This window comes from Anser brachyrhynchus, assembly GCF_964034855.1.
Source record: "Anser brachyrhynchus genome assembly, chromosome: 1".
Lineage (NCBI taxonomy): Eukaryota > Metazoa > Chordata > Aves > Anseriformes > Anatidae > Anser > Anser brachyrhynchus.
In genome coordinates, this window is record NC_137694.1 from 58978843 (window position 1) to 59003077 (window position 24235).

General features: G+C 42.5%; 1 protein-coding gene across 6 annotated transcripts; it reads left to right on the forward strand.

Annotated features, from left to right (window-relative positions):
- The first annotated feature begins 4355 nt into the window (after positions 1-4355).
- NFYB (nuclear transcription factor Y subunit beta) lies at positions 4356-23875 on the forward strand. Of its 6 annotated transcripts, none has more exons than XM_080558183.1 (7): positions 4356-4675; positions 15175-15268; positions 15779-15909; positions 17745-17942; positions 19908-19989; positions 22871-22950; positions 23159-23875. In XM_080558183.1, the coding sequence occupies exons 2-7, from the start codon at positions 15175-15177 to the stop codon at positions 23189-23191; spliced, it is 618 nt and encodes a 205-aa protein (XP_080414309.1). In that variant the 5' UTR covers positions 4356-4675; the 3' UTR covers positions 23192-23875. The 6 variants fall into 6 exon arrangements, with proteins under 6 accessions (XP_080414309.1, XP_080414305.1, XP_080414308.1 ...); XM_080558179.1 differs by lacking the exon at positions 4356-4675 and adding an exon at positions 4859-5014; XM_080558182.1 differs by lacking the exon at positions 4356-4675 and adding an exon at positions 4905-5042.
- Positions 23876-24235: the final 360 nt, after the last annotated feature.

A 24235-nucleotide genomic window follows, 5' to 3' on the forward strand; every position in this document is an offset into this window, starting at 1 on the left:
GATACTTCCAAGAAAATGCTGAATTCCTCCAGTCATTCCAAGCAAAACTGAGCCGTCAAATCTATTACCATTGTGCAATTCAGACACATGGACAAAATGTGGGAACATATCCTTTTGAAAAGAAGATCTGATGATACAGAGCAAAACTTAGCTCTGCAGTCCTCTGGAGCCCCTACTCCATAAGCCAGGTGTATCAGTACTGGCAGTCGTAGGGTTTTCCTAACTGTAACTTCGTAATCACAACTGAACTGGGCAATAGTCCACGTCTTCACTTCCCATCTTCATCTAACGTGCCTTCTGGGCTCCCTCGGCAATGCCCAAAACAGAGCTGTAATGGAACACGGCTTTTCCACCCATGGGAGATGTCGGGTTTCACCGCACAGCCATTAAGCAGCTGCTTGTTCTCTTGCACAGCAGAATTAAGTAAGATGTCTTTCGCCATACTCATGCTACTGGGTAAATTCAATCCCACATATAGCTGATAATAGGAGAAGACCAAAAACACATAACCACAGAATACAGCTGAGTGCAGATGATAACAAATAAACCCATGTGAATGACAGTTGCAAATGTGCCATATATCTAGCTATAGAAAAATAAGTTTTACTAGAGATACTGAAGCTTTTTTTTCTATACTTCGTATTACTTGTCATAAGGTTTGAAAAGCCAAATAATTTTATCCTTTGCCATTTAAAATGAACATTGATATTTTCCCCCTGTGTTTCAAAAGGAGCCCGAACCGTTGCAAATGTTTTTTTTTTTTTTTTTTATCCAGGAGGCTATAATTGCATAATCGCAAAGCAAGGCTCCCGTCAGATTGCATCTCAATAAAAGTGTGGCATTGCTTTGTGGAAAACAGAGTTAGAGTTTTACCTCCAACTGTTGTTGTATTATTCATGGCCAAGACTTCTGCCAAGATCTCATCTTATCTTTTAAATGATTCTGTCTGGACCACCTTCTTGCACGTGTACTTTGATGTTCTTTGTTGCTCTTGTGGTACGTTTATACTTGATGCTTTAGACATGTTTTAACAAGTCAATTACCCGATTACAAGTCAGTTGTGCTGCAGGTACATTTCAAAGGGATTGCTGCTAGCCATACTTAATCCCACCTGGCTGAGAGTAACTAGTACATCTAAACTACAAGTAGTATCTTTGGATCTACTTGCTCGACTAGCTGTTCCACGGGTGAAAACAATGAGTTGATTTTTCTTTTTATCTAAAGGAACAAGACTTATGCATTCATGCACTGCCTATTTGTCTTAGCTCCCTCAGTAACTTTTGAAATGTTGGCCAATTTTAATCAAATTTACTTAGTGGTATACATACCAACATACTAAATTTCTGTACATCTTATGGAGAAAAAAAAAAAAAAAGCAGTTGAGTGCAAGGAAATCACTCAAAAATTATTTCAGTCTCAAGAAGTCTTCAGGAAATGGCTTCACCCTTACATGTCTTGTTCTCTTAGTATCTAAGCAATTTACAGTTCATCTCCAAGTAGGAAAGTAGTATTGTTACTGATGTAGCTGATGGGGAATTGAGGCACAATATAATTAAAATTCAGACTTTCAAAGGTATTTATGCACCTCTCAATTGACATTTGATGGCCTTGATTTACAGTAATTTGCCCAAGGTTATACAAGAAGCGTGCAGGGAACTGAATCCAAGCTTGCACCATACCACCCAAACGAGTTGCAGTCACTTCTTTGCCCAGCCCCCTTTTTGGCTGGATACCAATCCTCTGTGAATAAACACCTCCTTTGGTCCCCATGGTGGGGCTGTCAAAGCCACCTACTATTAAAGCGCTGCCTTTCAGGTGCACCGTCACAATACAGCCCCTACACATGACTCCCTTTCAGAGCTGTGGGACCACACCATGAATGCTTCCTGAGCATGGAGTTCCTTCAAAATGTGGCAGAATTTTTACTGTTTAAAGGGCAATACAATCTAAAAGCAAGCTACACTGGGGTAGCTGAAGATTCTTTTCAACGTATGTGAGAGCTACAGATCTATGGGAAAATTAAAAACGTCCTGAACTTTAATTCATTCATCTGATCTCACCCTGCTGTGACTCCTGAGCTTGGTTACTTACCTGTAGAAAATTTCTCCTGAATTTCCATATTCAGTCTTTTTTTTCACATAGCACTGTTTGGCTCTGTAGTATATTCCAAGTATCTTTTAATTAGGACTGTCTAATACAAGTAAGAATGCTCTAACCTACAAATGGAGATAACAAGCATTAGAAAGATCCGCTAAGAATGAAAAGATGTCCAGTCTGTTAGACTCAGAATTGCACAGTAATGAGAACTCTGGAGGATGTTGGATGAACCCCCTACTACCATCCACTGCTATTTCTATTAAAATTGTAATTTCTTGTTTTAACCACATTTTTTCAAATGACAGAGTCCAGACCACAATTAAGACACATTCTGCAGTGGACTGATGTATCCGGGTTTAAAGAAGGTTCTGTAGTAACACCTGTAGCACACTTGCTCACCTCTGAGAGCCTTCTTAGCTAACCAGATAGAACAGAAGATATGTGAAGATATTGATTTCCTTACTGGAAATTTCAGACATCAATGACAACCTCACAAAATAGATCACAACCTCACAAAACTCTTACATCTTACTACAGTTAGCTCCACCCGCTCTTGCAAATTCTTCCCCTCTTTTTGTATAGACAGAATTTGAGCTGGTCTAAAAGGAGAAATGGATTGACTGCAGAATATAAGGAACACACTACAGACAGGAGAAATTACATTCAGCCCTGGAAAATTTAACATCTAAATGCCATGATGAGGAATTTGAGACTGCGACTGATAAGCAGCTAGATAACAAAGCAGGAAGCATCATACTAGATGATTTATCAAGGTTCTCACAAGACACCCCTAAATCTGTGCAGAGGGGAGATGCAGATCGGACAGGTTGAAATGCACCTTGTCAGGGTATACGGGATGAATAGAACACATGGTGTTGCAAATATATGGAGCTTAAGAATGTGCTTAGCATATGGATAAAATAACTAACCAATTAAAGACTCCGTGCTAAATGTGCGATAGAAGCTGTTACTAATGGAGGAACACGAGATAAGAGGTAGGTAAAGAAGAACTCTGTCTTGGATCTCCTCGTTTCAGCTAGCTGACATACTTAACTACTGAGAGCTCTTCTGTCACCAGTAACAGGGAGCACTTGTTCCCACTATGCTGTCCTAAAGAAAAACGTTGAATAATATCATTGGACAAGTAATTTTTTCATCAGTACAACCGTGAGAAATGTCAGCAAAACCAACACAGGTAAAACAATTAGTATTTTTGTTTAGAGTTTGAAAAACATACGGTAATAAGATTTAAGGGCCACACTTTCAATCAAAATGCCAACTAGCTGTTCAAAACAAAAGGCACCTTCTATGCTATGCCCTGAAGAACCTGCACAATGGCAAGCATTTGTCTTTCTACTCACTTGTGAAATTCCAGGTTGAGACGAGAGAATCCGTGGAAGGATCTTAAAACAGCATTGCAAGATGAATAGGGTATTGTCGTGGTATTATATTCAGTGTACACAAGCTATAAAATAGATAAAGGGGAAATGCCTTCCCTAAGGCCCCAAAGTTAGCAAATGTTCTTTTATTACTTTACATCTTCCAGGTATTTTAAAAAAAAATAACTAATTACTTCTCACAGTACCCAGGAGGCAGAACGAAGCCGCATATAGCATTTGATGTAAAAACCTGAGGCCATGCAAAAGTTGTCTCATTTGATGTTTCCTTTTAAACTTGGAACACAGTCCACGGACATTTTGAGTGAATATGAATCTTTCTGATATATTGAAATATAAGAAACTAACATTCCTAAGTGGAAACAAGGGGCAATTTATAAGGTTTATTGGGTTTTGCTTTGTTTAAATCCAAACGCCAGAAGAAAATTTGGAGAGGAATGTATTTGTGTATCAGGTATTAACTTGGTAAAGAACGCTAACAAAGGCCATTGTAAAACACAAGTTTCTTTACTACACTTTAGTAGAATATTTAAGACTCCCAAATAATGAAGAATTACTACAGGTTATTAAAACCTGTATGAAACAAACTCATTCTCGTTACCTCTACTGTGGAGATCACAAATAGGCACACGTTGACGGCCGGTGTGAGGAATGTCTTTGGCTGCCTTCACCTACAAAAAAATCACTCTCTCCAATCCTAGTGATCGGTGGATTATGAAGTGTTTCATATAAATGCTTCCTAAGAGAGGTTTATAAACCTCAGTGGAGAAGCCAGCCCAACGATCATCTTCACCGAGCAGGCCATATATTTTAAGAACAGTAACAAAGCCTGAAAGTGGAAGGAAACCAGGCCCTTTAGGCCCTGTGTCATTGGGGGGGAGGGAATAACGCTTTCAGGTCTGCAGCGGGATTTTATTTCTGTAGAGAGAAGGGGCAGGACAGACTCGCAGCGCCTCTCACTAAGGTTTTGTTCCAAAAAACGTTTGGGGCCGAGGTGCGGTGGGCACCCCTCCTCCCTCAACGCCCTCGCCTTCCTCAGCCTCTTCCTCCTCAGCCTGCAAGAGGCCGAGGCAGCAGCAAAGCCGCTGGGGGCACGTAATATAGTTCCCCCACAACTAACGAAGCCGGGCGCAGGTGTGGGGCAGCCCTGATCGAGGCCAAGAGAGGGTGCGAGGACGCTCGTAAGCAAGCAGCGCCCCGACACCGAGGCGAGCGGGGAGGAAGGCGGCGGTGCGGGGCGAGCATGGCCCCTCTCCCCAGCTCTGGGGGGGGGCGTCCCAGGCTGCCCGGGCCGGGCACCAGGAGGCGGGCAGGGCAGGGCCGGGCCGAGCCGAGCCGTGCCGGCGGGAGGCAGCGCGCTGAGGGGAAGAGCCGGCGCGCGTGGCGGGGAGGCGGCGCGGAGGGAGGGCAGGCCGGCTGCGGGAAGCGGGGCTCCGCGCTGGGACTGGTTCCTTCGCAGCCATTTTCTGTCCAACCAAACAGCCGATTTGCGGAGGGAGCCAACCAGGGCCGCACTGGAGGTTTGTGCCTGGCTCCGGCCAATGATTGGTAACCGGTTCCACTGCAGGCTCGAATGAAATGTCCGTCTCCCTCCCCGGGCCCCGGCGCCGCCGCCGCGCCGCCGCCGCGGGGACCAGGAAGTGGGGGGCGAGCAGCCCCGGGGCCCGGCCGCTCGCCGCTTTGTGCCGGCCGCGGGGAGCGGGGGGAGCGCCGCCGGGGAGCCGAGCCGAGCGGAGCCGAGCCGAGCCGAGCGGGGAGGCGAAGCGAGGCGGGCGGGGAGCAGCAGGAGGAGGAGGAGGAGGAGAAGGCGGTGGGGAGGGGGGGGGCTCGGCACGGCCGCCCCCGCCGGTGCCCCCTCCGTCTGCGGGAGGCGCCCCCCCCCCTCCCGGCTCCATTTTGTGGCCGAGGAGAAGGAGGAGGCGGGGACGGGAGCGCGGTTGCCCCGCGGCCGTGCCCGCCGCGGGCCGGGCTGCCCCGGGGCCCCCCTGCGCGGCGGGGGGCGGCTTTGTGGCGGCCCCGCCGTGCCCGCTCCGCTCCCTTCCCCTCCCCTCGCCCCGGTGCGGGGGGCCGCGGCCCCGCCGCGCTTCTGGCGGGCCCCGCCACCACGCCCACGGCCGCCCGGTGCTGGGCCTGGGGCCGGCGCCGTTGTGGCCGCCGCCGAGGCTCCCCCGAAGGGCGTTAGGTGCGGGGAGAGGCCCCGGGGTGCGGCGGGGCCCCGGCTCCCCGCGGCGTGGGGAGCCACGATGAAGTGGCTGCCGGATAACGGGGAGCGCGGGGCGCCCTTCGGGCCGAAAGCAAGGGGTGAGAGGCACCCGGCGAGCGGGTGTGTGGGGCACGGAGGGCGCAGGGGGGTGGTGGGGAGCGCTGGAGGTTTGGGTAGGGCCATTTCGTTCTCCTGCCCCAACGCCGGGTGCTGTTGCAGGTCAGGATGTGAGATCGATCAGCTCGCCGGGCTGGCGAACCCCAGCGACACCGGCGGGTTAACCAGTAACACGGGTGGCAGGTGGGAGAGATGGGCAGCTGGTCCCTCCTGGATGTCTGTCTGCGAAGCCGGCGTGCGTTGTGCGAGCGAGAGACTCCCCTGGTTCCCAGGCATGCTTCCGTGTGCCAGCCGCTGCTCCGTCCAGAAACTGTAGTCAGTGATCCCGAAAGGAAGAACACCGTGTAGGTTATTCACAGGCAATCACATTGGAAAGGAAAACAACCACGTGTTCTAGTAATATTTCTGCAGCTATTAGGATGCACAAGATGAAAGAAACGTATTGCAGGTCCCATTGGAAGTGTAATACTGCAAGAACACAAAATCAGTCAAATTCTAGCTTTACCAGTTCTGTTGAGACTTAGCCAAAAAGATTTGGCTTTGTAAAGAGTTGTCACGTAAAAGTTATCTAGTGGGCTTGGATTGGTTTTGTGGGGGCAAAATAATTGCTGTCAATGGCCTGAACTTTTCAACTTAGGCAGGGAAGTGAAAATGTGGATTTCAGCCCTTGCCTATCTTGCCGATACATTATTTGATTTGGATAGACGTTATTGTTAACTTAAAAACAACAACAAAAAAACATCGCCGCTTTCTCAAAAGGAGCCCAGGCAATAGCGGCAAAATGGAAGGATCTGCTTAGGGCATTATTCAGAATCTGGCTTTAATTGGCTTGCAGGAATGGAGAAATGCTTAATCATTAGCACAGCGTTTTTAAACAGCGAACTTAGTGATTACTTTTTTTTTTAATTTCCTTTTGTGGCCTATGGCATGACAGCTCAATGTAAAGGAGAGATCCATTTGTAATTCTCTGGGAGATCCAAGATGGTTTAATCTGAATCATTATTTATGAGGTCTGCATGAGTTCCTTGTACTCTGCATTGTGCAGGTGATTATATATGGTCTTGGCTGTTGGCATTTATAGCCATGAAGTTACATTTGAAAGAAGCCAAGAAGACTGGATATTACTCTTTAGGCTTTAATATTTGACAATTACAGCAGTTCAAAGTTCAATACAGAACCTCTTATTTGTGGTAATAATTACATGAAGGGAGGGAGGCAGCGTACAGAATTTGAGAGGAAAAAGAAGGCAGTCCAAGATACCGTGAAGAGAGGAAACATGAAACACTATTAAACTGTTCTGAAGTTGCATCTTCTTTTATCAAAATTTAAAAAAAAAAGTGGGGGGAACACTTGTAAGCCACTTTTCAGTTGACTTTTTTGCAATAGTACTTTAGAGAAATGTATTTGGGAATTAATATTTTAGTGGCAGGATGCTCAGAAAAAGTGCAAAATATGCCACTGTACACACATGCTGATCAACATTTATAAATAACATTGATAGAATAAATTGAAGTGTCAACAGTTTCGATGATTTTGCCTGAAAATAATGGCCTGTCCTGAAATAGCTTTGTGAAACTCTTGCCCTGTTGCGTGAGAGGAATAAATTGTTCTTGACAACTTACTTGAGATAATACCACAGTGATGGAAAAAACATAGTCAACTTACAAATGTTAGCAAATTTCTAAAAGAAAAAGGATTTATGGATTGCTGTTTTAGTAAACAGATGAGCTTAGTCTTTCACCAGAGATGTTAGGAAAGCACTAAAAACTTAATATGGAAACATTACAGGGCCCTTACAGTCAGTGCTGCAGCAGGAGGGAGCTGGGGCTGTGTTTCTTCATCACTGCTGCCCTGCTTTGGCTTCTGCAAAAAAAACAAAGCCACCTAAATTCCCTTGTTCATCTCAGGTTGTCTCCAGCTTCTCTCTCTTCTCTCTTACTGCCTGAAATGAAGTCATGGACGGTGAGACAGCTTCTCCGTATCACCGATCCACTCACACTTGATGTAAAAATGTATGCATTGTTAGTCCACCTGTATATATTGCAGCTAACGGTGTGTCTGAGCAGCTCCTCAGCGTGCGTAGGAGTCACCGCTTTCTAGAGCACAGCTGGATCCACGCTGCAGGGTGAGGGCGAAGGGAATTCATGGCCTGTGACATTAGGGCTGGTAAGATGGGCCATAAATGTGTCTGGCGTCATCAGATAGTGCTGATGTGTGGGGGAAGGTGGAAGGGTGGAGAGGCCCTGCTTGGATTTCATAAGGGGGAGGATTCCTCCCTGCGGTCCAGGGGAAGGAGCTCAGTGCAGGCTAACAAGTGTTAGTGAAGCTGTCGGGTCCTCTCGGCATCAATCTGCCACTCCTGAGGCTGTTGTGCTGGTGGGGAGAACACTGCGAGAGATTAGAGGAGCCTGAGATTGAGAGAGACAGCACGGCTTCTGTTTGTGTTCCGGGCACGTGCCAAGGGGTTTTATCTTTACGTTTCTGTGGATCTGCTGGAATGATGCCCTGTGCCCGCGACTGCATTTCCCAGTCAGTGTTTTCTGCTGTAGGAGACAGTGCTTCGCTGCCAGGTGAGAATTCAGTGGAAAATCAAATTCTCCAGAAGTCACTGAATATCAAAGGGAATTAATGTTGTATTTTCAATTTTAAAAAGTCTTCCAGTATTTCGATGTAGGAGCAGCAAATGAAGGTACAGAAAGCCAAGTAAAACCTCATGGTCTCTGTTGGATGTTATGTACAGGTTTTCAGGCTTGCATTTCCTGTGATAAGGGGTTGTGGCAAAACAAATCTACAACAGCTGAAGTAGTTAGTACCTATTGCTTTAGTTACCATTTCTGTCCTGCTTCCATGGCAGGGACAGCCACATGGCAAGTTCCAAGTGCTTCGGTTCATTACATACAATTTTCTGCTGTTCCTCTTGTGGGACAGCAAATTTGGGAGAGTGGTGGTGTGCATGAATACCTCATTAAGTGCTTAGAAGACGAGACAGACATGGTTTCCCTTGAGAGACCAGTTTCACAAACTGCTGTCAGGTAATTCTGAAGGCAAGATCTTTGTATCTTTTATTCTGTTTTTGCCTTTTATGCTCGTGTAAGTCTAAGACCCATCCTCTCCTCAGGGCTAGCGGTTCTGGGCTTGTGTTCTCACCTAGTTACCATTTGGCTGAGCCACAGATACCACTCTCTTAAGAGAGCTTTTAAGATTAAGCAGGATGCAAGATTTCCTTTAAGGTAGTGAGGTTTTATTCATTCAGTGTAGATATATTCTGGGAACAGTCTGAGTTGTCAGCAGCTGACAGAAGCATATTTTTTAAGCATCCCCCAGAAAACTTTCTACCAGATGGCAGAGTAAACCTGTATGTGCACTCACTTGCAGCTTATCATTGAGTTTTCCTTGATGCCCTTGATCTGGAGTGTTTCTCTTTCAAAATATTTCTGGGGTTACTTTTCCTGGATCTGTTCATTTGTATCTTCTTGGTCTTCTCTATTAGAGATAACAGTGTCATGAAAAAAAATCAACTTTGTGCTGCTTCTGTGTTCAGATGCTTTTTCCCAACATAGAAACAGTCTCAAGTCGCACCAGGAGAGGTTTAGGTCAGCTATCAGGAAGAATTTATTCACGGAAAGGGTGGTCAGGCATTGAACAGGCTGCCCAGGTGGAGTCCCCATCCCTGGAGGTATTTAAGAGGCGTGTGGATGTGGTGCTCAGGGACTTGGCTTAGCAGTGGGCTGAGTCATTAGGTGGATGGTTGGACTTGAGGATCTTAAGGGTCTTTTCCAACCTAAATGATTCTACAATTCCATGATTTTTAAAACTGACATGTTGTCACTTCTGACATCCTTGGTTCTTGGTCTTGTTTCAGTCAGTATGTGTATGTATGGAGAAGCTTCATTAATTTCCTTGTACTGGAGGCGAAGGATGATCTACAAAATGGAAGTGCGTTTCACAAATGTGCAGTTTAGTTTACAAAATTGCAGTTTAGTGTAGTGCCTGCTACTAAACAATGTGTTGGGAGCCCTCCTTCCTCATGTGATTCGGTGGCCACACAGATGCAGGAGACACCACCTTGTATTAAAAAACATTGCAATTTCTGCATGCCAAAACTGCCACCGTACAAACGAGATATATAATCTGCAAATAGTGTTTTTAAGAAAGTTGTAGCAGGTATAAAGGCTGCTCTGAGATTACCCACCCACCCGGCCCCTTTCTGAACATGAATTTTAGGATTATATCTTCCAGGACTCTGTCTGTTTATGAAATTTAACAGCTACTTCCATCCAAAGAAGTCACTCTTTTCCTACTAAGCCTGCCAGCTTAAGAATTGCTGGTTTTTTTTAGTCTCCTAGGAACTTCAGTTACAGCAGGCAGCATGTTGTTTCCATGCTACGTTGTATTGCATTTTCAGAGCAGCTATAGTGACACTGGAAGGTTGTGCTGTTTTTTTTTTGTTTGCTTTGAGGGAAATTAATTGGAAACGTATTTAGAGCAGTATTTTCTCAGGGTTGGATTGTGCTGTATGTATTACGGATTCTGTGCTGACATTCAGTGTTAAATATATGGTGATTTAAGTGACTGCTTGAGTTTTGATCATCTGAAGTTTAAACTGTAATACCTGAACAAACAACTGTGTGTTCATATGAAGTAAGATAGAAGTGGCCACGTTTTTAGGCAAGGTCATGTTTGTGTCAAACTCTGAACTCAAAGAGTTATTTGTAGGGTGACTGTACGATATATTAAGTGCAGTTGCTAAATTCAAATACCGTGATCTAGCATTGAACTAAAAAACAAAATGAAATCTGACTGCAGTTCTCCCACAGAACTTGCTGGGGTTGGAGTAATGTGTAGAAATGCTGCTCCTTTTCATAGAATCATTAAAGTTCGAAAAGACCTTCAAGATCAACCATCCCCCTACTACCACTATCACCCACTAAACCATGTCCCCAAGCACCACGTCCAACCTTCCCTTGAACACCCCCAGGGACGGTGACTCCACCACCTCCCTGGGCAACCCGTCCCAATGCCTGACTGCTCTTTCCGAGAAGAAATGTCTCCTCATTTCCAACCTGAACTTCCCCTGGCGCAACTTGAGGCCATTCCCTCTAGTCCTATCACTAGTTACCTGTGAGAAGAGGCTGACCCCCAGCTCCCCACACCTTCCTTTCAGGTACCTGCAGAGAGCAATAAGGTCTGCCCTGAGCCTCCTCTCCTCCAGACTAACCAATCCCAGTTCCCCCAGCCGCTCCTCACAGGACTTGTGTTCCAGGCCCTTCACCAGCTTCGTAGCCCTTCTCTGGACATGCTCCAGGGCCTCAATGTCCTTCTTGTAGTGAGGGGCCCAAAACTTTTCACCATGAAGCCAGCCCAGCAATGGAGCAGGCTCCTGGGGCAGTTGGGCCCTCTCCATCCATGGTGGTCTTTGAGACACAACTGGACGAAGCCCTGAGCAACCCGCTCTGAGCTCAGAGCTGACCCTGCTTCAAGCAGGGGGTTGGGCTGGAGACCTCCTGAGCCCCTTCCAGCCATAATTTCCCCCGTGATCCAGCCAAATTGTCCCATGATCCTGGATTAGCACCTGGCCCTGCCAAGTGTTACACAGAAGGGTGTTATGCTGCCCATACTCTGCTGCCCCAAGGTTGTCCTGGCAGCTAAAAACCTTTCTTACGGTAATACCCACAGAAGTAATTTCAGTATATAGTAGGCTGTCAATGCCTGTTTGCTTTATCGGAGACAGATCTGCCTTTTTCTTTTGCGAGCCTTTTCCTTTCAGTTTTGCTGATCTAATTGCTGGTTTTGATTAGTAATGTTGATAAGCTTCCCCTCAGAAGATTCTTGCTAATTATCAGATGACACACATATTATAAGTAGAAATGGAAATGTGGACACAGAAAAGAATAAAAGTAAATATGGAACCTGGAGAATGCATTAATCTAATGAGGTCAAAGCTGCCAAGAGATGCAGGAGGCTTTTAGAAGAGACTCAAACAGGAATTGTCTTTTGAAGGCCAGTGGGGCTAATGAAAGCGTGTTGGTTCCTTAATGTTACAGGGGCTTGGCAGTAAAGCTTCAGATGGGTACGTATGGAGATGTTTTAGTGTTTACATAGTGCTAGACGCTAAGGATAACGCACAAAATGCAAGTGCCTGCAGAATGGGTGAGCAGACACAAGTGAATTGTCACATCACTGCAGAAATTTGAAGAATATTGCAGTCAGAAGAAGGAAACATTTCACAAGATATGGTTTATAGAACAGCAAAAAAAGAAAGAGACGGGGGTGGAGGGGAACCTCAAGGCATTTAAAATAGAGCTGGGGATGAATAAACTCAAAGTTTGTGGAGTCCACAATTTGGAGTTAAATTCAGAGATGAAACTGAGAACAAGACTACCAGAAAATCCGAAATTAATTTTGGAAGCAGCTTTTGGGATATAGCCGACTGCAGAACGTAATCACTCACTTCAGATTGAGGAAGGAAAAGTGACACGACTGTTTTAAGGAAGGGTGATGTCAGTTTTCGTGTTCTTGATGCTCAGGATTGCAATAGCCTTGCATTGTCATTACAGTGAGCTGAGTAAGCAAAGTCTAGACCCTTTGGAAAACTGAAAATCAACGTTAAGCAAAGAGCCTGCAGCATGCAGACAGAGTGAATTGGCATGGCAGTTGGCACGCGGAAAGCTAAAGTGCTGCCCTTCCTTTGGACAGAGCTGCTGTGTGAGAGGCAAAAACATTTTACAAATGCCCATCAAAAATGACCAGAAGTGCCTTTAAAAAAGCAGCAGGTGCATGTGTGCAGCATTCAGTACAGTGAAGAAGAGGTAGAAGAGTTTTTACTTGAAACAGCGCGGAGGCCACCTCCAGCGGTGGCACCATTGCCGTGAATGCGTGCAGCACTCGGGTTACTTGCGCATCTGTGGCCAAGCGTGGCACCGGATGCTGCTTCAAAGTTTGAAAGCAAAAACCCAGCCCTTGTGGCCACAGGCAAAGTTCAGATTTGAGACAGGCTGAATTACTCATGTTTCTGGTAGGTGCAAAAATAGCACAAGTTTGCCTCCCCCCCACTTTCAGGCAAATGGAGGCAAGTGAGCTGCAGGGGCTCGGCGACAATAAAATCCTTCCCTTTCCACCGCTCCCTGTTGGGACAGAGGTGGTTCCCTAAGGACAGGCAAGGTACCTGCATCTCGCGGGGCTGCGCGTGGTGGTGGGGCCAGCGGGAACGGCTGTGGCAGGAGGAGCACGGGGATGGCACGGGGTACCGAGTGGGGATGGCAGAGCTGACTGTCTAGGAGCAGGTGAACAACAGAGTGTTAGCAGACTTGTCAAATGTTGTCCACAGCCAAGAAAATCTGGAGCAAAGGTGTCTGTAAACGCACTCAAATATATCTTTGAATCTGTGAGCCAATGTTGAAAGAGATCTGCATGTGCTGGGAGCCCCTTCTCCATCCATAATTTTTTGAATTGTTTCCCCTCTCCAAAAGTAGCATCATTACAATCTTAAGTATTTAAAAACAAACCACAAAGGCCTGATATCTGGGAAATATGGGAGCTAAATGCTCTGGAAAAGTTTATTTTTTAATACGCTAATTTTCAAGACATCTGCAACTGGAAAAAAGCCAAGATTGCTCAAGTTTTAAGAGACTCAAATTCCAACTTGTACTTGGCACCATTAAAATAACCCCTTTGAAAGTAGAACCGTTGTCTGCCACAGTTTTATATTGGTCTGAGCTTTCTACTGAGCACCTGATTTTGAGAAATTTCATTATTCCTCTAGAAAAGCAAATGTGATGTGGTAACTGGTTGCCTGGGCAGAAGCATTTGCTGTTGTATATATGAGCGTTGTGTCCTGTGACAAAATGTGGATGCAACAGGCAGTGATGTGCTGGATTGCTGCTTACTTGTGGAAAGCCCTTACTAAAGGGATACAAGCTTTTAGGGGAGGTAGGAGATATCTTTGCATTTTTTTGCCTCCACGGGAGAAGGAAGTGCAATGTGTTCAAAGTCTCTGGTGAAATAGCAGGCTTCAGAGCAGTACTGTGAGATACCTTACTCATTTACAAAGTAAATTTATTCCCAAATTTTGGTACTTACCAACAAATAACTGGGATAGAAGGATGGGAAGGGCAGGCACATCTCTTGGACTCCTCTGGCTGAAATGTGGTCGGTGCCTCCTGGGACAAAGGCAGCAAGGAGGGGAGTGCAGCTCTTTTGGCATCCCTCCTCCTAGCATTTAAATCACCTACTGAACTTCAACCCAGTCTCTAAAGCCTGAAGAAGAGTTCTTGTTGGCTACCATGTAGGAACGTTGTGAGAGGAGCAAAGAAGGATGCCCAGAGGAGTGAGGCAGGACAGAAGCAGGGAAAGCAAAGGCAAACATGACTCAGAAGACACGCGGGAGTGACTGATGCCTCAGGAAGGATGAGGATGCAGAGCTGGTCCTGAGGTCTGGCTAGGAAAAGTTTGTCAACTTGAGAAAAGCTGCTTGGGCAATGGAAAGCAAAGTGTGCACTTTTGTAGAAGAACTGTAGGTAAAGCATTTGGTGAGCTGGGGTTAGGTTTCGAGAGCTATTCAGGGAAACAGATGCCTTGACCTGTTCTGGTCAGCCTGTCATGGCAACCACACAAGGCTGTTATCTGTATTTGTGGTGCATGGCCTGTGCCTTCAGCTGAATTTCTGCGGAGATTTCACAAAGCAGTTTCATTATTTTCACTGTCAGAAGCAGCTAACAATTTGCCTGTGACGTTGTGTTCTGCAGACTTCAGAGTCACAGCTGAAATTCAGCTGGGACTTGAAGAATAATGTCAAAAGCATCTTGTACTACTGTATGAGTAATCTTAGGTGGCCTTACTACTGAAAAAATAATGAAACTCCACTTTTTGTTGTTACTTTGCAAGATAAGGGGAGCAAAACTACTTTTAAGCGCTTCACTTGTTAGCACGGTCTTGCAGTTTAGTCTGCTTGCCTGTGGTTTTGCATTTTCATCTTCATAGGTGCTTGGCCCTGATACCTGATCTGGGAACGGGCAATAGTTTGTCCAAAAAAAAAAAAAAGTTACTAGGAAGTGCTAACCTTTGTTTTAATGGAATGTATGAACCTACCTCTCCTTTAGTTAAGTTCCTTTAACTTCTCATTTTTGTATGAATGAGAGAAATAGCTGCAATAATTCTTTAGTATGTTGCATCTGAAGAACTGATCAAAACCAAAACAATGAGTAAAGCTCGGCACCAACGAGTGTGCTGTTCTCAAATGGCCAAATACTTAACGCTCTGTAAAAAATGGTCTCATAAGCTTCTTAAAGTGCTGTTTTTCAGCAATAGCTGCACTTCCGGCACAGCAAACATACCTGAAAGCATTGCTTCTTCTGGTTTTAGATGGACGGTGATAGCTCCACGACGGATGCTTCTCAGTTAGGAATTGCTGGAGATTACATTGGTGGCAGTCACTATGTGATACAGCCTCATGATGGTAAGAAATGTACCAGTAAATACTACTGGTTCTCTCTGTATACAGTTTCCTTCCACCTCTTGTACAGTTCTCTGCTGTCAGTTCTCAACCTAAGAATTTGCAATTGTTTGTATTCATAATGCCTCATTGTATAACGCATTTTTCCTGCAGTCTGAAGGTGGATTTTAGACTTATCAGTGTTGATACAGTGTCCTTGGGGGTGATGACAAAACAAACAAGAAAAACACAACTCGTTGTTTTAGGAAAGAATTTTTATTTTGACGTGACATTAAGAATGCTTGGTTTTCAGCAGCCACATAAATTTCTGTGCATAGTGAGATAAATATGATATTGAACACCCATAAAGATACCCTGATGTTACATCTGTTGCTTTTTGCGGTTATTTCTACGATGTTAACACACTAGTCTTTCAAAAATGATTAATCTTTCAGTGTAATATTTTAAACTTGATTAATTATTGCCTGTTGTCTATCAAATACAATTTCTGCTAACTTTTCTTTACTTCATTAGACACAGAGGACAGCATGAATGATCATGAAGATACAAATGGGTCAAAAGAGAGTTTTAGAGAACAAGATATCTATCTTCCAATTGCAAATGTTGCAAGGATAATGAAAAACGCTATACCCCAAACAGGAAAGGTAATGTTCTTATCTGGTAAAGAAAGTGTGTTAATGAGTTTTACTCCTTCCTCTGAGTGAACTTAAGTTGGTAGAACAACATTTCCAAATGATCCTGGTTTATTGGAGGAAAGCCTTCAAAATAAATAAAATCTGTCCACTTTTCTTAGGGTTCTTAAAGCTTTTTATAATTTCCATAATTACAGGAGCCTCAGCTCTTGAGAGTGCTCTTCATAGGGCTTTCAAGGGTGTTTTTTTTCAAAGTTGTGTTCTCTGAAATTGTCATAACAAGGCAGACTTGGTGAAAATCTCATGTTGGCAAGAACATTTTCTATGTAATTCTCTCCTATGAAATTTAATCTTGTGCTTTGATTGAGTTGTTTAAAATTTGGAATAAGTGAAATATAGTAGGGGAAATAAAAATCTATTTCCCATCCTGAAAGAAAGCGAATGGTTAGTCTTCCGTTGCCTGAATTTTTACATATCCAAATGCCAAAATTACCTAAGAAGCCTGCCTTATATCATGTAGCAAGTAAAGCCAGATATTGAGAGGCTTCTTTTATTTCTTTCTTCTAAGAACAGACCTTCTAAATCAATTTTAAGCTGAGACTAGTTATAATTGTTTGAATATTCTACCAGTTGATCTTAAAACTTTGCAGGACTCCTATTACTTGCCATTTGTCTATTGTGTTCCAGTATTACATTTTGCCCAACTAACTTTTTTTTCTAGCTAAGGCTGCCTTTTTTTTTTTTTTTTTTGAGATCCCTTTAAATAGAAGGCAAAATTTTCTTGCATCTGCTTGTACTTCATAGTGTTTAGGGCTTTCTGGAGATCTGGGTGTTACATTTATATCTTTTCTGTGAAAATTTCTTCACTGGTCCATATTGTCATGAATTTTAGCAATCAAGATGAGATTTTTCTCAAGGATTTAGCATATGGGTTGATGAGCTATCTTGAAAAATCAGGGAGGTCTTTGTGAAAAGCTGCAAGGGAAGCTGTTGGCTGATGAGTACTTCTGAAAATCTGGCTCTATTCCTCTGAAAATATCAGAGGAACTAGTGAAGATTCTACATGTTGTTACTGCTTCATATAAAAAAAGAAAATACAAACAGGTTCTTAACATGTGAAGAATAAGAATCTTAATTATTATAATTCTTCATTTGGCTCCTGTCAGCTTCCCAAGTAATCGTGAGTAATCGTTGCTGTTATTTTAAATCAGGTAAATTACTTTTGTCCAGCTGAAAACCATAATCAAATTTATTTCATTCTTGCCAGGGGCATATGTTTCTTCAGTTGAACTCTCATTTGCAAAATTTATACCAGAATATTAAAGCACTAGAGCAGCTCACCGCTAGGCATATATTTTAGTCCCTTAATCCGGTCAGGATAAAAATACTTGTCATTGCCAGGTTTGTGGGAATGTACTACAGTGGGGTTGGAGCTGCTGGGTCTATTGAAAGGAAAGTGAAAGTGGGCTGTGATATTGTAATGAACAGGTTGAAAGAGAAGTAGTAGGTAAGCAAATTCAGGCACAATATTGAGATGCATCTATATATAAAACCTTGTACAGAACACAATTATGAGTTCGGGAGATCCTGGCACTTGGTTGTTCTGCTTGAAATAGTAAAACTTCAGTTAAAATCATGTTGCAGCTGTGCTTCCACAGAGCAGTGATGACATCCAGTGGTTCCCTCATACAGTTGTTGCCTAAATGGGTGTTATTATCAGGCTTTGGGATGCTTCCTTTAATATCTATTGCAACCTGTTGTGCTTTTTTTAGGTTTTGTTCTGGTTTGTGTTTTTAGTTTTCTTTGGTCTTGATGAATCAATTTGTGATACTTTTTTTTCTCCCTAGATTGCTAAGGATGCAAAAGAATGTGTGCAAGAGTGTGTAAGTGAATTCATCAGCTTTATAACGTCAGAAGCAAGTGAGAGGTGTCACCAAGAGAAAAGAAAGACCATTAATGGAGAAGATATTCTCTTTGCCATGTCTACCTTGGGATTTGATAGCTATGTTGAACCTTTGAAGTTATACCTCCAAAAATTCAGAGAGGTTGGTATATACTTCAGTATTTCTTCATTTATTTGACCTGATTGTGTTTATTCTTAGCTCCACGTCATAATTGTGTAATGGCTAACTTGTATCTCACAGCTATTGTCAGGGACCAGTTGGGACTACTGTGATGTTTTAAAATGTTCTAGAACCTATCAAGAGGGGAAAAAAAATAAAGGCATTTTGATTAGACTTGCTGATTCAAAGTAGTTAGAGCTTTCAACTGAATAACTTTTCTCTAATATATTGTTGGTAGTAAATCATTCTGTTCTTTAAAGGTGCCTGTTAAGAATACTTAATTCGATCTTTGGGTTCAATCAATAAAACTGTACTAGACAGCATCCTCCGAGGATCTGGCCTAATGCCTATTGCTTTTCTGGGCTTCAGATATGCAAAAGAAAGTTTTTTCTCATGTTGGAATCATTATTCGCACAGAAGGCTATCTGCTACAGTGGTGTTGTAATCTGTTTGTTTTTCTTTACTTTTTTCTTAGTTTGCTTTTGATACTTCATACCTGATAGTTATGTGATCGAAGCACTTTTCTTTATCCTTTCTCTAGCAGAAAGTGACTTATTTTTTTCCTTTCAGAAATTTGTATTTTTTAAAAAAGAAGTTGCTTCTGCTGGGGATTTTTGTTCTTTTTTCCCCCCCTCTTGCTGTTTGGAGACCAAAGAAAATTTTCTTCTTTACTTTGTATTCTGCTACCTCAGAATACCAGATTTAACCAAACAAACCAAAGGCATTTTTATCCAATGACCTCCCTTCTTTATAAGCCTGAATGAAGAAATTGTTCAGGGTTAAAATAATCATGGGAAGAAGAAAGAAAATATGTTTGGTTTTACTGGCATGAGTGAAGCAGGGATGTCTGAATTAACAGTACTGTAGAAAACGATGTTCTTCAGGCTTTGTCCGTTCTGGAAATCAAAGTTTTTTCAATTAATGGCACTAAGACTCATTAGTGATATTTAATTTGCTGATAGCACTTTAAACTTCCCTTTTCCAGAAGATCATTTTTTATGGTGGATTGTGAGAGGGTGTTTAACTGAATAACAGGAGGTGAAATCTAAAAGCTGAAGCACTGCCGTCTGCTGTCTTTTTCTACTTCTCTATAGCAGTTACAGCACTTTGGATGGCACAGGCATGTGCATTAATTAAAAATGCAAGTGATGCCGAGCTAGTTGCAGTTCTTCTGGAGAAGTCTGAAGTAGGTCTATTCTACTCTTCTGAAAGGTCTGTTTTTTACAGATGTATATGCTGTGGTAGCAGAGCATTGGGATTGGTTTTCAGCTAGGTGAATGGTTTGGATGTTTTTTCCTATCAATTCTAAACACCCATTCCCTCTTCAGGGTACTGTATGACGTGCTGTTTTGAAGCTTATGCATTTAGTCTCCATCAAAGAGTTGCAGAGAACACATTTCTTACCTTTAGTATTTTTCTGTGTGTTCTTATGTAGTAGTATAGATCGTCAAACTTCACAGTTGTACAACTGCATGCATATGACTAGGAGCCTTGGCTTTCTGTGCTGATACCATTTCTGGCTCTAGTCCTTGCTGTGAGGAAAGAAATCCAATATCTTGGTTTTAAATGTCAACCCTTAGTTGTATGAGGATGGCGCTTGCATATTGTTGGTAAGCAAATGTTGCACACTCAGTAGTTCTGAGGTTCTGTGATTTCTTGTAAATGTGCTGACTGCTCCTGGGTTACTGCAGATCTCTGACTTTGTGCAGCAGCTGAAAACCTTTTCTACTCAATTTTATAGAGTTTTTGTTTCTGAGGAGTATGGCTAAGGTGAAAAACACCCTTTACGTATTCTCATACTATGCACAGTCTTAAGTACAATAGTTTTGCAGGTCTTGGATTTCAAACTCCAGCTCAACTTCCAGACCTTGGATAGAGATCTTGGGTCCTTGAAACAATCTCACACCAACAATACTCTAATACAAACACTTTTTTTCTTCTCACCAGGCAATGAAAGGAGAAAAGGGAATTGGGGGAACAGTTACAACTGGAGATGGTCTAAGTGAGGAGCTCACAGAGGAAGCATTTAGTAAGTAATACTCCTTAATTGATTTCATTATTACTATGGCTTTTCAAAAGATAGCATTTCCTTTAGACATCAGAACTCTTAACTGAGGAAGACATTCTGGTCTGACGGCTTGTGTTACATCCCCTGAGGCTTTCATTTGAGATGTCTGGAGTATACCCTGTGCCAAGATAAATTCTTCCCAGTCGGTAGAACTTACCTATTACTAGAATTCTGACTGTAATGTCAACTCTGGAAGATCTTTAAATATATACATTAGGGACAGTATTTTTCTCTACACATAAACACATATTGTAATAAAAGATGCAAACTTGAATTTTATCTTTTATTTTTTTTAAATAGCTACACATTTAGGCTCCATTTCTTCTACTTGCAAGACTGTTGGGGAAAAACTAAAGTAAACATCATGTGATGACTTGAGGAGCTGGTCTTTGAGAAAGAGCCAGAGGAGAACATCATCTTCACAGAATTCTAAAACAATTAGTATTACTTATGTATTCAAAAGAACGAACAGATTAGCACCTAAAAAGTATAGGGGAAGGAACATCATATGCATTCGCTATAATTTTTCTTCCTTATGCTGTGAATTAAGGCCTGATGCTTGTTGGGTCTCTGCTTTGCTTTTGTTGGTGCTGGATTCTTGCATAGCCTTCATCTTGACTTTTAAATGTCAAGGTGGTACAGGAATTAAGCGGTGTGGCTCTTGTCATAGTTACTGATGAGATTAATTTTTTTCACTTAAGTACCTGATAAATCTTCTCTTTAAAATCAGTGGTATACTACAGAACTAGCAAACATTCAAAGCCTGAGGACTGAGATGACCTACTCAGGTTCTGAAACAGAACACTTTGCTCCTAGGTTGATGACTTTAGCTATACAAAACAGTAGAGACTCTTATGCTCTCTCCTAGGTTGGAAGACAAGTTCATAAAACTGACTGGAATTTAAGAATCTAAACCTAAATACTACAGAGGACTTGCAGAAAGCTTGCCTTTTTTTTTTTTTTTTTTTTTCCCCGATTAAAGATTAGGAAATGCAAATAGCAAACTCTTATCTGTACTCACTTATGTAATAGTTCTTGGTTCAGAAGTAGTAGGGTACCAACAAAACTATAGACCCAATTTATTTACCTTGGGTATGTTGCTTGTAGTTCCTGGATTGCAGCTATTGGAGGTCTGTCCAGCTTGAAAGGTTGTCAAACCAATGTATAGATATTGTTCTAAAAGCTGTATCTTGTATATACTCTGGTCTGCTCTTCATGCATTTAAACTGCAGCTCAGGAGTTGAAGGGGAAAAATAGTTGGAATGTTTTGATTGTGTCTGCATCCAGTACCTTTTTTGGGCCAAGAGGCGAGTTCACTGAAAGTTTTTTCTCAGGGATGCCCATGCTCTGCTTGGCCTGAGTACAATGCCCACCAGAAACTGTAAACCAGAAAGAAGGAATCCCATTCCATCTGTGGATGCTCTGACCCCTTAACAAATTTGATACGGTCCCCATTAAGTGGCAGAAGGCTGAAGATCTGCTCCTACCCCCTTTTTCAAATATCCCAGGCCTGGGAGCCTCAGTGTGCTCTATGAAATAAGCGTTAACCTGCTGTGATTTGAAAAGAGCAGCTTTGGAAGAGAATACTAAGTCCTGGCAGGGTGCCAAAGGAGACGATGCAGTAGCAGAGAAGAGAAGAGGAGGAAAAAATATGTCTCTGAAGTAGCTGATTGTGTCGTGTGCTGCAGGCATTCTCTCCATGGAGGTGCAGCTGTAGATCCCTTCAGGGTGATGGTCTTGCTGCAGCAGTAGTAAAAACCGTGCTACTGCAGCACAGCCCTGAGCTCTTGGTCTTAGATCTTCACCACAGGTTAATGCTGGGTCTCTGACCCGGCTGTGTTGGATGTGGAACACGTGTTGAAGGGCGTTAAAATTTTAGACCTGCCCAAGCCGTTCCTAACTCTGACCTTAATGCATCGCTTAATGTGCAGCTTAAGTGTTTGAAAGCTAATACAGCGATGTTAAGCAAAACCAAGCATCAGCTTTCATATTAAAGCTGTTAGGATTATGCTGGTTTTGGATTTTTTGGGGGTTTGCATCTTATTTGTACATAGTAACAGCCATAATTCAGAACAGCAAAAAGTCCCGTTTTTTGTCTCCTAGTGGAGAATGGTATGCTATAGTAACTTACAACTTGGAAGTTTTGCTGCTTTACTTCCAACTAACAATTGTAACATGTATTTACTCTGAATGTCACAGAGCTTACCATATGCGTTACTGTCACGGCTTAACTTAGAGCATCACTCCCTGAATTTTCTCCCCGAATGTCAGAATTGCTTTTTACTCAGTTCATTGGCCTTGTCTTTCCTCTGTGAGATTCAGAGCTTTGGTGTGGTACCCTGAAAGGAATGCTGAAGTCATGTAGCATAATGTCAGGTCTTTGGCTTCCTGTCAATACCTCTGCCAGTGCCTCTTTCTTTTTTTTTTTTCTTTTTTTTTTCTTTTTTTTTTTCTTTTTTTTTTCTTTTTTTTTTTTTGTCATTGCCTGCCTCTGTTCATCTCTGCCACCTTTCATGCTTTTTCCACGTTCGGGTCCCTATTTTTATAAAGAAGCATGACTTTTTCTCCGGGTTTCTCGTTCAGATATGTGCAGATTAAGTGATGAAAAATCAGATAATGGATTTTGATTCTGAAGTACTAATGCAAATAAGCTCGTTGACACTTAATACTCAGAAACAAGCATGACTGAACGCAGCGTAGTATGTAGCTGTCCTGAGAGGAACTGCTCTGTAGTCCCAGAGTGGACCACAACTAAATGTTATTTAAGTGACAGATGCTACAAACAGGGCTCCATGTATCCTGCAGATCATGTCTAACTCTCTTTAAATGCTTTTTCTTTCAGCTAATCAGTTGCCAGCAGGCTTAATAACTACAGACGGCCAACAGCAGAATGTTATGGTCTATACAACATCATACCAACAGGTACAGTATCCCGTCATCTGTTCTCCCTTCTGCTGCTAACATTCAAACGCTAGTTCAGCTGCCTTGTTCTGAAAAACAAAAATCAATGATTTAGTCTTTTGGTGGCTGTCATGACATTCCAACGCTCTGACAACTCAAGGCTGCTAACTGTGATGCAATTTCAAAAAAAAGGTTACACTGAACGTAAGCTTCCATTTTCTTTCTGTAGATCTCCGGTGTTCAACAAATTCAGTTCTCATGATTTGAAGACAACTTTGGATCTGGGAACCTGAGACGCAGAAGCAGTGAAACTCTAACAAAAAGACAGTTTTAATGACTGGTGGAGAGATTTATCTCTTTGTATATTAAATAGCTGTAATGTAGCTACCTGAAGCTAGACTAATTGAGGTGTGAATTCTGACTCAAATCTTTTTCATGAATGATTTTAAAAAAAACAAATTGGATTTTAAAGGTATTAAAGTATTTTTGTTTTGTACAAGAGTTTGTTGCTCTGTATAACTCCTGTATGCATTGTATATTGCAATTTATTACTGTCAGAGATTTGTAGACAGTTTCTTATTTTCATATTGAATCATGTTACTTTTGTAATTCAGGTAAACAGCTGGGTTAATTCATGTTTACCCTTTGAATAAAAATGTAAGGGTAAAGTTCATTTTTGAATGCAAGTTGCCTTTATTATAAAGATTGAGTTGGTCTTGGTTATGTAACTTGTCTTGCATGACAACCTCAACTAACTTTAGATGTCAGTATATTTATTGAAATTTTGAAAGGGACTTTTTCTCATGAAACTAGCAGCTCAGAAGAATTGCTACAACTGTTTTTTTTTTATGTAACTTGGGAATTAAAAGTTAATCAGAAACAAACAATGATCTACTCCAGCTAGAGATTTAGAGCTTATCAACAGTGTTAATTAAAACACTGATTGTGTATGATGCAGGTCTTTTTTTTTTTTTTCAGTTGCATTAACTCCTTAGACGTACTTTGCTATGTTTAAGGTAGTCTTTGTGCTACTGAAATAACTTCCTTTTTATGTATGCTTTTTAGAATCCGAAACTTAGAAATTTGATGGTAGTGGGGGGCGGGTGGGGGGATTTTATAGTCCTTGTGGTAAAAGACCTCATTTTAACTTTTTACTGAAATGTTTTAAGGTTTCTTGCGAGACTGTGGGAACTCAAATGTGTTAGCAACTTTCTGTGTACAGGCTGCGTGTGTGTGTGTGTGTATGTGAGCGAGTGAAACTTGGACAAGCGATACAAATCTGAAATGAAAGACAGACTTCAAGTTT

Coding starts and splice junctions, on each gene's coding strand:
- NFYB (XM_080558183.1), top strand. CDS start 15,175: ATGGACGGTGATAGCTCCACGACGGATGCTTCTCAGTTAGGAATTGCT. Junction 17,943..19,907: donor ACCTCCAAAAATTCAGAGAG/GTTGGTATATAC, acceptor TCTTCTCACCAG/GCAATGAAAGGAGAAAAGGG. Junction 19,990..22,870: donor GCTCACAGAGGAAGCATTTA/GTAAGTAATACT, acceptor TTTTTCTTTCAG/CTAATCAGTTGCCAGCAGGC.